General features: G+C 42.8%; 1 protein-coding gene across 3 annotated transcripts in view; it reads right to left on the reverse strand.

Annotated features, from left to right (window-relative positions):
• Nucleotides 1–13,003, reverse strand: part of RGS7BP (regulator of G protein signaling 7 binding protein) — a 101,987-nt gene that overhangs the window by 7,035 nt on the left and 81,949 nt on the right. For all 3 annotated transcript variants that reach the window (XM_032404345.1, XM_032404347.1, XM_032404346.1), the window contains exon 5: nt 9,132–9,202. In XM_032404345.1, coding sequence (XP_032260236.1) covers nt 9,132–9,202 — 71 coding nt within the window. The remainder of the gene's footprint in view (nt 1–9,131; nt 9,203–13,003) is intronic.

The raw sequence follows: 13,003 nt of genomic DNA on the forward strand, positions 1-13,003 counted from the left end.
GTCAAACAGTACATGTGAGCCTCATTTCTCTGGAGAATCTCTCAGGGATGAATCATGGTCTGTTTAGAACAGAAAGAAATGATAACTCGCTGTCTCATCAGTTTTAGGACCCTTACTTTTTTAATCGCCAAGTGACCAACAAACTTAACCTAACTGGAAATGGCAAAGGTACAGCAGACCCTGAAGAGTAAAGAATTTCACCTTTGGGTTTCTCTTTGGATACTGACTATATTTCCTGAAACACAAGTTCCCCAGGAATTCAATGGTTCCTTGAACAGACTCACCAAAACTATGAAGATCTTTATAGGGAAGAAAAATCTCCTTATTTCCATTTAAGACTTGGAAGATCTATTTCCTGAATGCCCATATATCCTTCCCTTTCTCCAAACATTTAAGAGATTTGGGGAGTGACCGAATGGGTATTTATATCTTGTAAACTGCATTGCCGATGTGTATTGTTCCCACTACATGAGGAAATGTCTACTACATGTTGTATTTACAAAGAAGCTGTATATGTGTATGCTGTGGTGGGATGTTTGCTCCCATGTTCTCTTTCTTATGTATGAAGAGCACACAGGTATTATGGGATTCATATCGACTGACCTTTGTATCTGTGCATTCATTACCGTGAATCAAAAAACCTTTTGTGCTATTGAAATTCTCACTCAGCCTTCTTTTCGTATCTACCTATCTCTATATAGCTAGATAGATATACACATATACATTCACTTGTGAGTGCTACACACACACACACACACACACACACACACACACACAGCATTCACATGAATAGGAAGTGTTAGAATTGATGAGAAGGTGCTCAGATGTTAAGCAAAGGATGGGCTGCCTATTAAGGATGACTGCTGGTTTGGGGCATCTCTGTTGAGCATTTGTGACACATTTGCCTAGCTTGTCTGATCATCACCTAGGGTTGAGGTGACACAAAAGCTCAAAAATTCTTGGCAGAAATTCAGAGCAGCTTTCTACACCCTAGGAAGCTGACACCAGCAGTAAATGCTGAAATTCACCAGCAGCAAGTACGCCTGGAATGGTTTGGAGTGAATTCAACTCCAGGGAAAGATGTCTTTCCACATTGATTGAAATCCTGTCTCTGAAATTACGGGTTGCCAAAAGACTGTGAACAAAATGGAATGTTTCCCCCACTCGTTCTCAGCTTTCTGGGCGAATTCACCTGACCTTGCTGGGAAACCTTTGATTTTTATTGTGAATGTTTGAGATTTTATAACATCTTTTCTCCAAAGTGCATGTTCTGAGACAGCTGTAACCAAGGACAGTTTTAGATGTGAAAATGAAAAGTGGAGAAAGGGAAAGGGAGGGGAGAAAGCAGAGTAGAAAGTGAAAGAAAAGGAGAATATACAATTCAGCCATCAGCAAGTTCAAATCTTGGTCATTTGAAGCTTAATTCCTGGATACTACTAAAGCCAGGGACACCAGAATTCCCTAAGGCACAATGATACCATTTCTCTGTTGCTCAAATTTCTTTTGCTAATGCAAGATTTCTTACAAGGATGATGTGTTAAGAAACAGAAGGACATAAAAATAAGAAGTTTTCAAATAATCAACTGAGCATTTGAGTTTCAAGGTATGGTCTCAGACAGAATCAAGAGAAGTGCTCATAATGTAACTGTAGTTGCAAATTTCTATTCCAGAAAGAAAAGGAGACTTTCAGCTAACCCCGTGGTTCTCAAACATTAGCTGTATTAAGCATCATCTGAAGGTGTGTTAAACTACAGATCACTGGCCCTCCCTCCAGAGTTTCTGAATCAATAGGTCTGGGGTGGGGCCGGAGAATTTAGATTTCTTACAAGTTCCCAGAAATGCTGATGTTGCTGGTCCTGAGGCCACACTCTGAGAAGCCCTGCATTAATCAAAGGCCTTCTAAGGGCAGGTTCCATGTTGGGTGCTGGGGATTATACCTGATGGGTCCTAATACAAAGGTAGTTCTCGGTCTCAAGGATGTTTGCTTGAGTAACTATGAAGCTTCATTAAAATGCCGTAAGAGAGATACAGATACAATGCTATGAGAATTCCAAAGAGGGGAATTACTCCCAAGGGGAGAAGGAAGAAGATAATCATGGAAAATCATGGAGGTCTTGGTATTCGTGCTGGGCCACAAGGGATGAGGAGAACTTGTACATTTGATGAAGGGGGAGATGGGCTTTCTAGATAGGGAGAACAGTGTGAACAGAGTCAAGGAGGTCAGAGGCAACTTGAATTTGGGTCCAAGTAAACAGTCCAGTCCGGAATGAAGGGTGGACTGAAAGGTGTATGAGGGAGGGAATAGTACAAAACAGAAATACATAGAATTCTCTAAATATGACCGTGACTTCTCTTGCCTCTCCGGCTTTACACATGCCATTCCTTTTTCCAGAGAAGTCCTCCCTTCTTAAACAAATGCCAGTCCCTCCAAGATTAACTTGCAACTTTCTTTGACTTATTTCATAATGTTCTTCCGATTTTCTTCTCAGTCCCCTTTGTAAACTGCAGTTCTTCCCCCTCAAAACTTAAACTGTGGTATTCCAGGGCTCTTCTCTATGCACACACTCCTTGAGTGGTGTCAACCATTCCTAAGGCTTCAATTACCATTATGCCGATGATGTTTAAATATGTATTTCCAGGGCGCCTGGGTGGCTCAGTTGGTTAAGCGACTGCCTTCGTCTCAGGTCATGATCCTGGAGTCCCTGGATTGAGTCCCGCATCGGGCTCCCTGCTCGGCAGGGAGTCTGCTTCTCCCTCTGACCCTCCCCCTTCTCATGTACTCGCTCTCTCTCTCATTCTCTCTCTCTCAAATAAATAAATAAAATCTTAAAAAAAAAAAAAAATAAATATGTATTTCCAGCCTCCCAGTTTACACATCTCACCTCAGCATAAGACTTGTACACCTGCTATTCACCACTGAACATCGCTCTTGGAGTCCCTCCATCTCCAAAACTTCAATCGTCTTCTATCTCTACTGCTCCTCCTCTGTTCTCTCTGACTTAGTGAATAGACACCAGCATTCACCCTGCTTTCCAAGTCAGAACCTGGGTTTTATCCTTGATTCTGTCTTTTCTCTTATGCAGCCCATCCAATTGTTCATATTCTCTTCTCCGACCCCCTGGCTTTCGGTCAGACCTTAAGCGTTTCTCATCTGGATTATTGCAACTGCCTCCTAATTGAATCCCTCCAATGGCTTCAGGATAAAGTCCAAACCTCTTAACATGAATTATAGGGGTCTTAATGATACAGGCCCACCTACTTCTCTAGTCTTTCATGCCTCTTTTCTAACCACTTTCCCAACGAATGAAGTGCTTGTAGTTCATCAAAATGCCCTGTTTTTTCATCTCCTCATATACCTTCAATATCCAGAATCTTCTGCCTATACTCTCTTTTTTCCCCCACCTCTTTTTTCTTTTTCTTTTTTTCATCTCTTTCTTTGGCTAACTCTGATTCATCCTCAGAAATCTCAGCTCACTTTCCAAAAAGCAATTCTCAATACCAGCAACCCTCTCCCCCATCTCACACCCTAACCCCTTACAACTCACATCGGGCTAGGTGAGAATCCCATATACCCTTGTAGTGACCTCTGTCTAGCTATTATGGCACTGTTATATTCTAAGCACTGTTTCTTTGTCTGTCCAATAGTGTGTGTGTGTGTGAGTTGTTTCCAGAATTCACATGCCCTACCCCAGAAACATTATTCCAATCTCTATGAGGGGACGCCTGTCATTTGGGAAGTCTTTCCAGGTGATTCTCATCCAGTCTGTTCTGTTGAGAGAGAGAACCTCTAGAGGGAGAGATAGTCCCAGCCCATGTTAGATGATTGCAGGGACACCAGATGCTAGGGTAAAATGTCTGTTCTTCCTCTAGAAGAGGATGAGTGGGAATGTAACATTTGTGAGGAGGGGCTGAACATAGAGTAATGCATTAAGAAAGTGATGTGTGATCAGTGATGTGTGAATTAATTGGAGGACAGAGAGGAAGTACATATGGTATCCTGAATCCTGGATGGAAAGTTGCAGAGATTACAAAAGATATGGAGCTGCTGGAGTAAAAACTACCCAGAGTAACATTCAGAGAACACCAGACTGAAGCACACAAAGTCCTTCTAGGAGGCCCTGGTGAAAGGACCTAAAAGATCATCTCTAGGCTATCGGGTGGCATAGCTGCCTCATGTTCTTCAGCCAGATATCAAACCCTGCTCCATGACATGGCTAGAGTGGATATGGGGGCTCCAGACTGGAGTGGGCTGACAGTATGAATCTGGGGGAGCTGTTCCTAGATCCAATTTAGTCTGGAGTCGCACTGTCCCCAGGAGGGGACCCATTCTAGAACAGATTCAATTCCCAACGGATCCACCTCAGACCGATTTTAATGCCTGGTCTCAATGACCAAATTCTAGGCAAGAGTGAACATACAAACACACCCCACGGCATTCATTAAGTCAGAATTCTGGAAAAGGTGAAACTGTCTTTCAGGATGAATTTATTTCTGCCAACTTGTTTTGTTTGATTACAACATACATTTAGAAGATGCTTGCCCTTCACTTTCCAGTCTCCTTTTAGCCTTTGTCAGTAACCTTGCAGGCTCTCCACAGGTGGTTCCATTTGTAATCCATTTGACACAGCAAGACTATCATAATTAATGAAGTTTCCTACAGCACTGCCAGTGACCCAGAATGTAGGACAGGAGAGGCGCTGAAGCAGTGGAAAGAACAGTGGGCTGAGAGCCAGGAGACCTGGACGTGGTCAGGGGCCTGCTGTGGGGCTGCCATAGAAGGAGGACAGCTCGCTTTTCTTTTGTGCCTCTCTGTGTCTCCAGCCTTAAACTGGAAGGATGGGAAAGAAAAGGCACTGTCTAAAAGGAGGCCATAATCACTAACCATTAAAATTCCTGCTCTTGGCTACCTTCCTTTATTTGTCACTGAAAATCACTTTACAACAAACTGTTGTCAAGTTTTGATTGTGGTAGGAAGAGGGGGAAAGATACGACTGAATCTTTAAATGCGAAAATAAACATGGAAGTTTCTGAGGTGAAGACTAGGGTGGAGCCTGGAGAACACAGGCATCGGAGCCCTTCCGGGGGAGGTTTCCCCAGTGCCCGCCTGGCAGGATCTTCACATGGTCAGGGTTTGAGGTAGGAACAAAGGAAACCAGGCGTGGTATCGTTCCCCTTTTTTTCCTCTCTGCTTCAAACACACATGTAAATGGAATAAAAAGAGAAAAGAAAAAAGAAGCCAGAAAAAAAACCAGATGGCTTTCTATAATGGTTTTCATCCAGTTACAAAGATGTTTTGACAATAAGGTCCTAGAGAAAAGAACTGGAATATATTTTTCCACATTTCACCCCACACTGTTTCTTGGATATGTTCACCTACACCCATAGAATAAACAGATCAGCTGCAAAAGAATTCCAGGAAGGTCATGGGAAAGCTCCTATGGTCTAGCTTGGTATACAGAGTCAGACAGAAGAATCTGGCTGATTTGTTCATTAAAATGGTGCTATATGCATCTGCTAAAAAATGTTCCCAGAGGGACACAAGAGACTTGCTCTCCTTCCCTCAGGCTTTCTCAGACCCTCTGGTTCAGACTCACAACCCCCTGTCTCCACTGGTCAGCTTCAAGTGGCATCATGCTATGATTCCCGTGAAACCCGTAAAGAACGGGGATGTGGCATCTCATGCCGAGGGTCCCATTTTTCCCCTAAGTGAAGAAAACCTGAATTTACCTGAATCGAAGCCTTCACCCCAATTTTTTATTATTTTTATTCAAAATCCTATTGCATCATTCCCTCCTAACAGGTCCTTGAATCTCCTAGCTTTTTCCTTTTCATGCTCTACACAGATTTAGGGCCCTTTTCACTCATGTTTTTACTCACAGTATCAATCATTTATTATTATTATTACATTTTGAAAATGTATTTAAAATTCTACTTTTTCCTGTTTATAAAAGAATACAAAGTCACACAAAATATTTCTACTCTTTATGATTATAAAAATGTCCCAAGTAATTAAACTGAAATTTCTGTTTTTCCATTAATGCATGCTTCAGGAACCGCTGGATGTATTTTCATGAAATGTGGAGGGGACGTTTTGGATGGTTTGATTTACACTATAAAGTACAGGGCACACATGCCATTCACTCTGCACGCCCTGGCAGGCGTTCTCCCGGGCAGCCGATGGTGAGGTATAAGGAGGGGCCTCCATGCTGCCCCAGGGGGACTTGCCAAACATATAAAGAAACAGAACAGCTTCAGACATGAACTCCAACTCCGAAGTCCCAGGGACCAATGTTCTGTACTGTGGGCTCCAGATCAACGAGCGGAAGCTGGGGCTGTTCTGTTGGATGATGATGGGGCATTCTCCTGAGCTGGGCTGGCTGGGCTGGCTGGTAAAGAATACCAGTACCAGCAACAGCCATCACAACAAAGCATCTGTCCAGGTCGGGAGCAGACACAAGACCTGCGGTGCTTCATTTAAGCCCCAACAGCCCCCTGAAGTAAGTAATGCTCTTATCTCCTTTTCAGGGATGAGGAAATTGACATCGCTGGATGTTAAACAGATTATTCCAGGGCACAAAGTTGCTAAGTGGCAGAGCCAGCATTTGAACCCAAGGATCGGCCTTCATCTAAAGGCCCCGGTCCCCACCACCATGCGCATTTCTAGCAACAATCTTCCAGGCTGTGGCCGGAGGGCTCTCTCCTCACTACACCCTATCTGCTTCCGGAAACCACCGCAAGGTCTCCACTGCACTACGCCCAGGGCGCAAGCCCGTTAGTCTGATCCCAGGCCCTGCAGGGGTGCTTCCAGGTAGCTGACTGATGCTCCACACCCCTGCGTCTTGTCTTCTGACACCCTGCCTCCATCCCATGGCGCTCAGGCCACACTACTTCTCGGCCTCTTCACCTGGCGTTCTCACTTCCACCTCTCCACCTTCTGCCACGCCGCTCCCGGAGCCAACAGGCTCTCCAGCTCTGCTACCAAATCCTCTCAGAGCCAGGCAGCACCCTGACCTCCCTCTGCTTTGCTCAGTGGAAAGCAGAGGAGTTTCTTTCTTACTCTAAAAACCCTTTCCCCACCCTCTACGTAGCACTCTCTGAAGCGGACGCTTCCCGGCAGGTGCTCGGCCCACGCATGCTCAGTGACAGTGCCGATGATGGTCCTTCGTACAGATCATCAGCCCCCGGGGCTGCAAAGTTGGGCGCAGATTTAACAAACATCTATTGTGTATGCCGGGTGTCGTTCTGGGCATTGCTCTAGGTACGGAAGATACAATAATAGTTAACAGAAACATGTAGAGGCCTTTCCCTCGTGGAAGTTACAATCTAGTGAAAATACCTTCTCCATTTCTGTGTTACGGTGTATATTCCCACAGGATAGCTCTGGAGACAGACTGTCTGGAATCACATCCCAACCTTTCTACTTACAGTTCTGTGTGACCTTGGCTGAGTTAGTTAACTCTCTTTGCCTCAGTTTCCTGTCAATTGGGAAACATTAATAGCATTTCCCTCAAAGACCTTACAAGAATTAAATAAGTTAACAGAGTTAATACATGCGAAGTATTTAGGATAGTGGTTTGTGATATTGTGATTTATAATAAGGCATGTCTTTGGTTTTCCACCTCATTCCTGGCTCAAAGCTCCTAAATCCCTTGGAATTTCCTAAGGGATGATAGCAAGAAAGGTGTCTTTTGTTATGTTAATGAGGATACTTTCAAAAACCGCCTAAGGATGGGGGCTGGTTGCTAGGGGAACCAAAAGTGTGATTAGAGGGTTGGAACTTTCAGTCCCAAACCCAAGCTCCGGGGAACGGAGATGAACTGAAGATTGAGTTCATCACCAACGGCCCCTGATTTAATCAGGCACACCTGTGTAATGAAGCCTCCCACAAACCAACAAAGGACAGGTTCGGAGAGCTTCCGGGTTGGTGAACAAGTAGAGACCTGCGAAGCGGGGTGCACTGGGGGAGGGATGGAATCTGCTTGCCCTTCCCCATACCCTATGCTTGCGTCTGACATCTGGCTGTTCCTGAGTTATATCCTTTTGTGATAACTGGTGATCTAGTAAGTAAAATGTTTCTCTGAGTTCTATGATCCACTGTAGCAAATTAACCGAAGCCATGGAGGGGCTCCTTGGAACTTCCAACCTGTACATCTCAAGTGGTGGGGGAGGGCAATCTTGTAGCCCTTAATTTAGGGGATCTGGTGCTGTCCTCCAGGTCATCGCAGAATGCAGATGAATTGCAGGACACCGTACTGGTGTCCACGAATTGCTTGGTGGTGTGGAAAAGGGCTCCCACACATTGGAATTGGGTGCAGAATCACAGTGGCACACTGTAAGGTCTCAATATGTGTTAATTATTATTACTTCTTTTAGATAACTAAACATCTAGATGACAGAAGTCTTTCTTTGGAAATTTCTTTCTTTTTTTTTTTTTTTTAAAGATTTTATTTATTTATTGAGAGAGAGAAAGAGTGCCCTGCGGGGAGGGTGAGGGGCAGAGGGAGAGAGAATTTCAAGCTGACTCCACCCTGAGCACGGAGCCTGAGCAGGGCTCCATCTGACGACCCTGAAATCAGGACCTGAGCGGAAATCAAGAGTCGATCACGTAAGCCACCTAGGTGCCCTCCCTTTGGAAATTTCTTAAGTGTCCTCCTCTAGGCTGTAAACTATTTTTTTTTAAATTTAAATTCAACTAATTAACATATAATGTATTACTGGTTTCGGAGGTAGAGGTTAGTGATTCCTCAGTCTTAAATGATACCCAGTGCTCATTACATCAAGTGCCCTCCTTAATGTCCAACTTCTTAAAGTCAAGGGCCAAGTCTTCAGTTGTTTTGTGTTTGCCACCCCTGGTATAGTGCTTTCCACGGCTTGTTCATGAATACATGCTCTTGCCTGACAGGGCCAGTGGAAGAGGCCTCTGAGGGTCAGAGTGTACCTCAGCTCTCCTCAGAGCACAACTGTGTTTGCCTGCGGGGCTCCATTTTCATTACTGTATCTTCTTGAAGAGAGAGGAATGTATATTCAGTGCCTTCTATTGTTTGTGTAAAACAAATTTGTAATTTCTCAAGAAACAAGTCCCAAGGTTATCATGTTAAAAACATCCTCTGCCTCAAAAGGACAAGACTTACCTTGATTTTTCAATGGTAAAGGCATAGTTTCCCTGAGTTTGCTTAAAAGGTTTTTCATTTCTCGCATGTCTCTGTAAAAGTGATAAAAAGAAAAAAAAAATCAGCTGTGAATTTTTGAAATGCAATCCCAAACAGTCTGTTCTATGAGACAATTGAGAGATGAGAGTCTGTGCTTAATTGTACTAGCTTTAGTTTCCAGTAGGCAAATGTTGAATTTATTTTGCTTTTATAAGAAAAAAAATCTGAGACTGATGGTTTTGGAAGGAATGAGAACTACTCTGGCAAACATTTCCACAGGGCATTCTGCTCTAGGAGCCTTCTTCTCTGCCTTCGGTTGGACCTGGCTGAGATCAGAGAAGAGTCTCTGATAACAAGGCCAGTATCGCAGATTTCTAAGAGGGAGGTCAAGGACATGCAAGTAGTGTAACAGGGGTACTCTGGGCAAAACCGAGGCTGGGTGATGTTGCTCTCAGGCTTTAAGGTCAGATAGCTGTTGTGGTTGTACTGGTTCACTTGCTATTGTCTCATGATTGAAATTCAGTGTAACATAGGTGTTAAGGATTCACAAGGTTCAGCATTGATCGAAGTGACTTGGAATAATGGGAAACTGACGAATTCTAAAATCTTCAGAGAAGAGCTCTTCACGATGGGGTGGGGGGCGTGGAGAGGGAGAAGGAGGGAGAGAGAAGCACCTGGGACAGATGGACAAATGGACCTTCCTGTAGCCTCTCCCATGCAGGTAAGCCACTGCATCCTTCCAACATCTCCGCTCTCTCATCTTGGAATATATGTGATCCTAAAACCACCCAACTGTGGAGCAGGAAGCCATACCAGGGGGCTTCTAGTTTGGGATAGGAATCAGTTGGACTTTTCAAATCCTTGGGGCAGTAGTTCTCCACATGTTCTGGTGGTCATCCCCTGGACTTAGTTACTCTTGAAATCACAGGACGTAGTGGTCGATTTCATTTATAAGAGCAAAAATCAGATACATCTTTTAGTTAGCTCTAGAACAGGCAAGCAATAGCAGCAGGTACTAAGGATTTAATAAAGTTTTGGGGGGCGGATAATCTGAAAGTTGAGGAAATTCTATCTACTAACTTATTTTTCTCTTGCTATATGAAGAAAAAGAATCACCATTTAATTTTAGGTATGAAATCCCTCAGTTCCTTTCTTTTTTTATTTTAAGTAGGCTCCACACCCAATGTGGGGCTTGAACTCACAACCCTGCGATTAAGAGTTCCATGCTGTACCAACTGAGCCAACCAGGCACCCCTGTGTATTTCTTGATACACAGCTGTTCTCTTGAGTATGGTTTGAGGACTACTTGTCCTGGGGGAGGCGAGAGACCCCATAGGGTCTCTCCTTAAGTATTGGCTAACATGTAAAAAGGAACTCTTTCCCAGGAATAGCTGATTGGAAAAGGAGAAGAAAGCAGCCTTGTGGGTCAGGTGTAGAAATAAACCCATAAAAACAATCGGAATTCTTTTCCATAAGTATGAAGATATGTCTGTGGGGCACCGATGCTGACGAGCCCCAAAGGGTATTTCTAGAGAGAAAAGGTGAAAGTGGGGGATTGGAAAAAAGAAGGGCAGGGCCCTTACATCCAAAAGTGCAAGGGGCGTATTCTGATTTCCTGTAAAATTCTCAAGGGTGGATGGGATGGGAGGTGGACGGGCACATGGTGGGAACGGGTCAGGAATGCAGTATGTGAGACTGAGGCAAGGCCTCTCTGGAAAGCACCAACTCCCAGGTGTGGTGCTGCACAGGAGAATCACCATGTGCCAAGACCCCACCCCATGAGAGCCTGATATAGCTGGTTTCTGGGGATGGGGCTCAGGAATCAGTGTTTTTAAAAAGCCCTTCTGGTGATTTTAATGTGCAGTCCAGTGTGAGACGCACTGATCTCTTAGGGCAGAGAGAGGGAGAACTTAGGAAGCTGCCTTACCAGACCAGGTCTCTTGTGCCTACTTGTCTCAGTCATTCCCACCTCCTTGGACCTGAATCTGGACTTTAAGGCTGAACTTCAAAACTGTGGGCTATAGTCTTCTTTTTTTAAAAATTGAGGTAAAATTGGTATATAACATTATTTAAGCTTCAGGTGTGCAACATTATAAGTTTCCATCTGTATGTACTACAAAGTGATCACCACTACAAGTCTAGTTATGATGCATTACCCTGTAACTGACCCCCTTCAACCATTTGACCCACCTCCATCCCCCCCACCCTTCCCCTCTGTAATCATCTATCTGTTCTCTTGCATCTATAAGTTTGTTTTTGTTTTGTTTTCCTTTACAGATTCCAGATATGAGTGGAATCATATGGTATTTGTTTTTCTCTGTGTGACTTATTTCACTTAGCATAATAACTTCACGGTCTGTCCATGTTGTTGCAAATAGCAAGCTGAGTAGATTCCATTATAGCACGCACACACACACACACACACACACACACACACACACATACACTGCATCTTCTTTTTCCATTCATCCATTGATGAACATTTAGGTTGTTTCAATTTCTTGGTTATTGTAAATAATACAGCAATGAACAGAGGGGTGCATATATAGTTTTGAATCAGAATTTTTGTTTTCTTTGGATAAATACCTAGAAGTGGAATAGCTGGATCATATGGTAGTCCTATTCTTATTTTTTTTTGAGAAATATCCATACTGTTTTCCATAGTGGTTGTGCCAGTTTACATTCCCATCAATTGGGAATGAGAGATCCCTTTTTTTCCACATCCTCCCCAGTATTTGTTATTTCTTGTCTTTTTGGTACTAGCTCTTCTAACTGGTGGGAGGCGATACCTCATTGTGGTTTTGATTTGCATTTTCCTGATGACTAGTGATGTTGAACATCTTTCTATGTGCCTGTGGGCCATCTATATGTCTTTTCTGAAAAAATGTCTATTCAGATCCCCTGACCATTTTTTAATTGGATTGTTTCTTTTTGTTGTTGTTGTTGTATGAGTTCATTATATATTTTGGATCTTAATCCTTTGTTGGATATATGATTTGCAAAAATCTCCCATTCAGTAGATCACATTTTTGTTTTGATGACCTTTTCTTTCACTATGCAAAAGATTTTCAGTTTGATGTAATCCCATTTGTTTATTTTTGCTTCTGTTTCCCTTGCCTTTGGAATCAGATGCACAAAAAATATCACTAAGACTCATGTTGAGGGGCTTACTGTGTATGTGTTCTTCTAGGAATTTTATGGTTTCAGATCTTACATGCAGGTGTTTAATCCATTTTGAGTTAATTTTTGAAGATTAACTGGAATTTTGAGAAGGATTGCACTGAATCTGTAGATTGCTTTGGGTAGTATGGACATTTTAACTCTATTCTTCCAATCCATGATCATGGAATTTTTTTTTCCATTTATTTATGTCTTCATTTTCTTTCATCAGTGTCTTACAGTTTTCAGTGTGTAGGTCTTTCAACTTGGTTAAATTTATTTCTGGGTTTTTGATGCAATTTAAATGGAATTATTTTCTTAATTTCTCTTTCTGATAATTTGTGATTAGTATATACAAATGCCACAGATTTCTGTGTGTTGATTTTTGTATCCTGGTACTTTACTGAATTCATTTATTAGTTCTAACCATTTTTTTGTTGGAGTCTCTTAGGTTTTCTTAGTATCACGTCATCTGCAGATAGAGACAGTTTTGCTTCTTCCTTTATCATTTGGATGTCTTTTATTTATTTTTCTTGCCTAATTATTTTGGTTGGGATGTTCAATACTGTATTGAATAAAAGTGGTAAGTGGCCATTTTTGTCTTATTCCTGATTTTAGAGGAAAAACTTTCAGCTACTCACCATTGACTGTGATGTTAGCTGTGGGTTTGTCATATATGGCCTTTATTATGTTGA

Source organism: Phoca vitulina, unplaced genomic scaffold, assembly GCF_004348235.1.
Source record: "Phoca vitulina isolate PV1807 unplaced genomic scaffold, GSC_HSeal_1.0 scaffold6, whole genome shotgun sequence".
Lineage (NCBI taxonomy): Eukaryota > Metazoa > Chordata > Mammalia > Carnivora > Phocidae > Phoca > Phoca vitulina.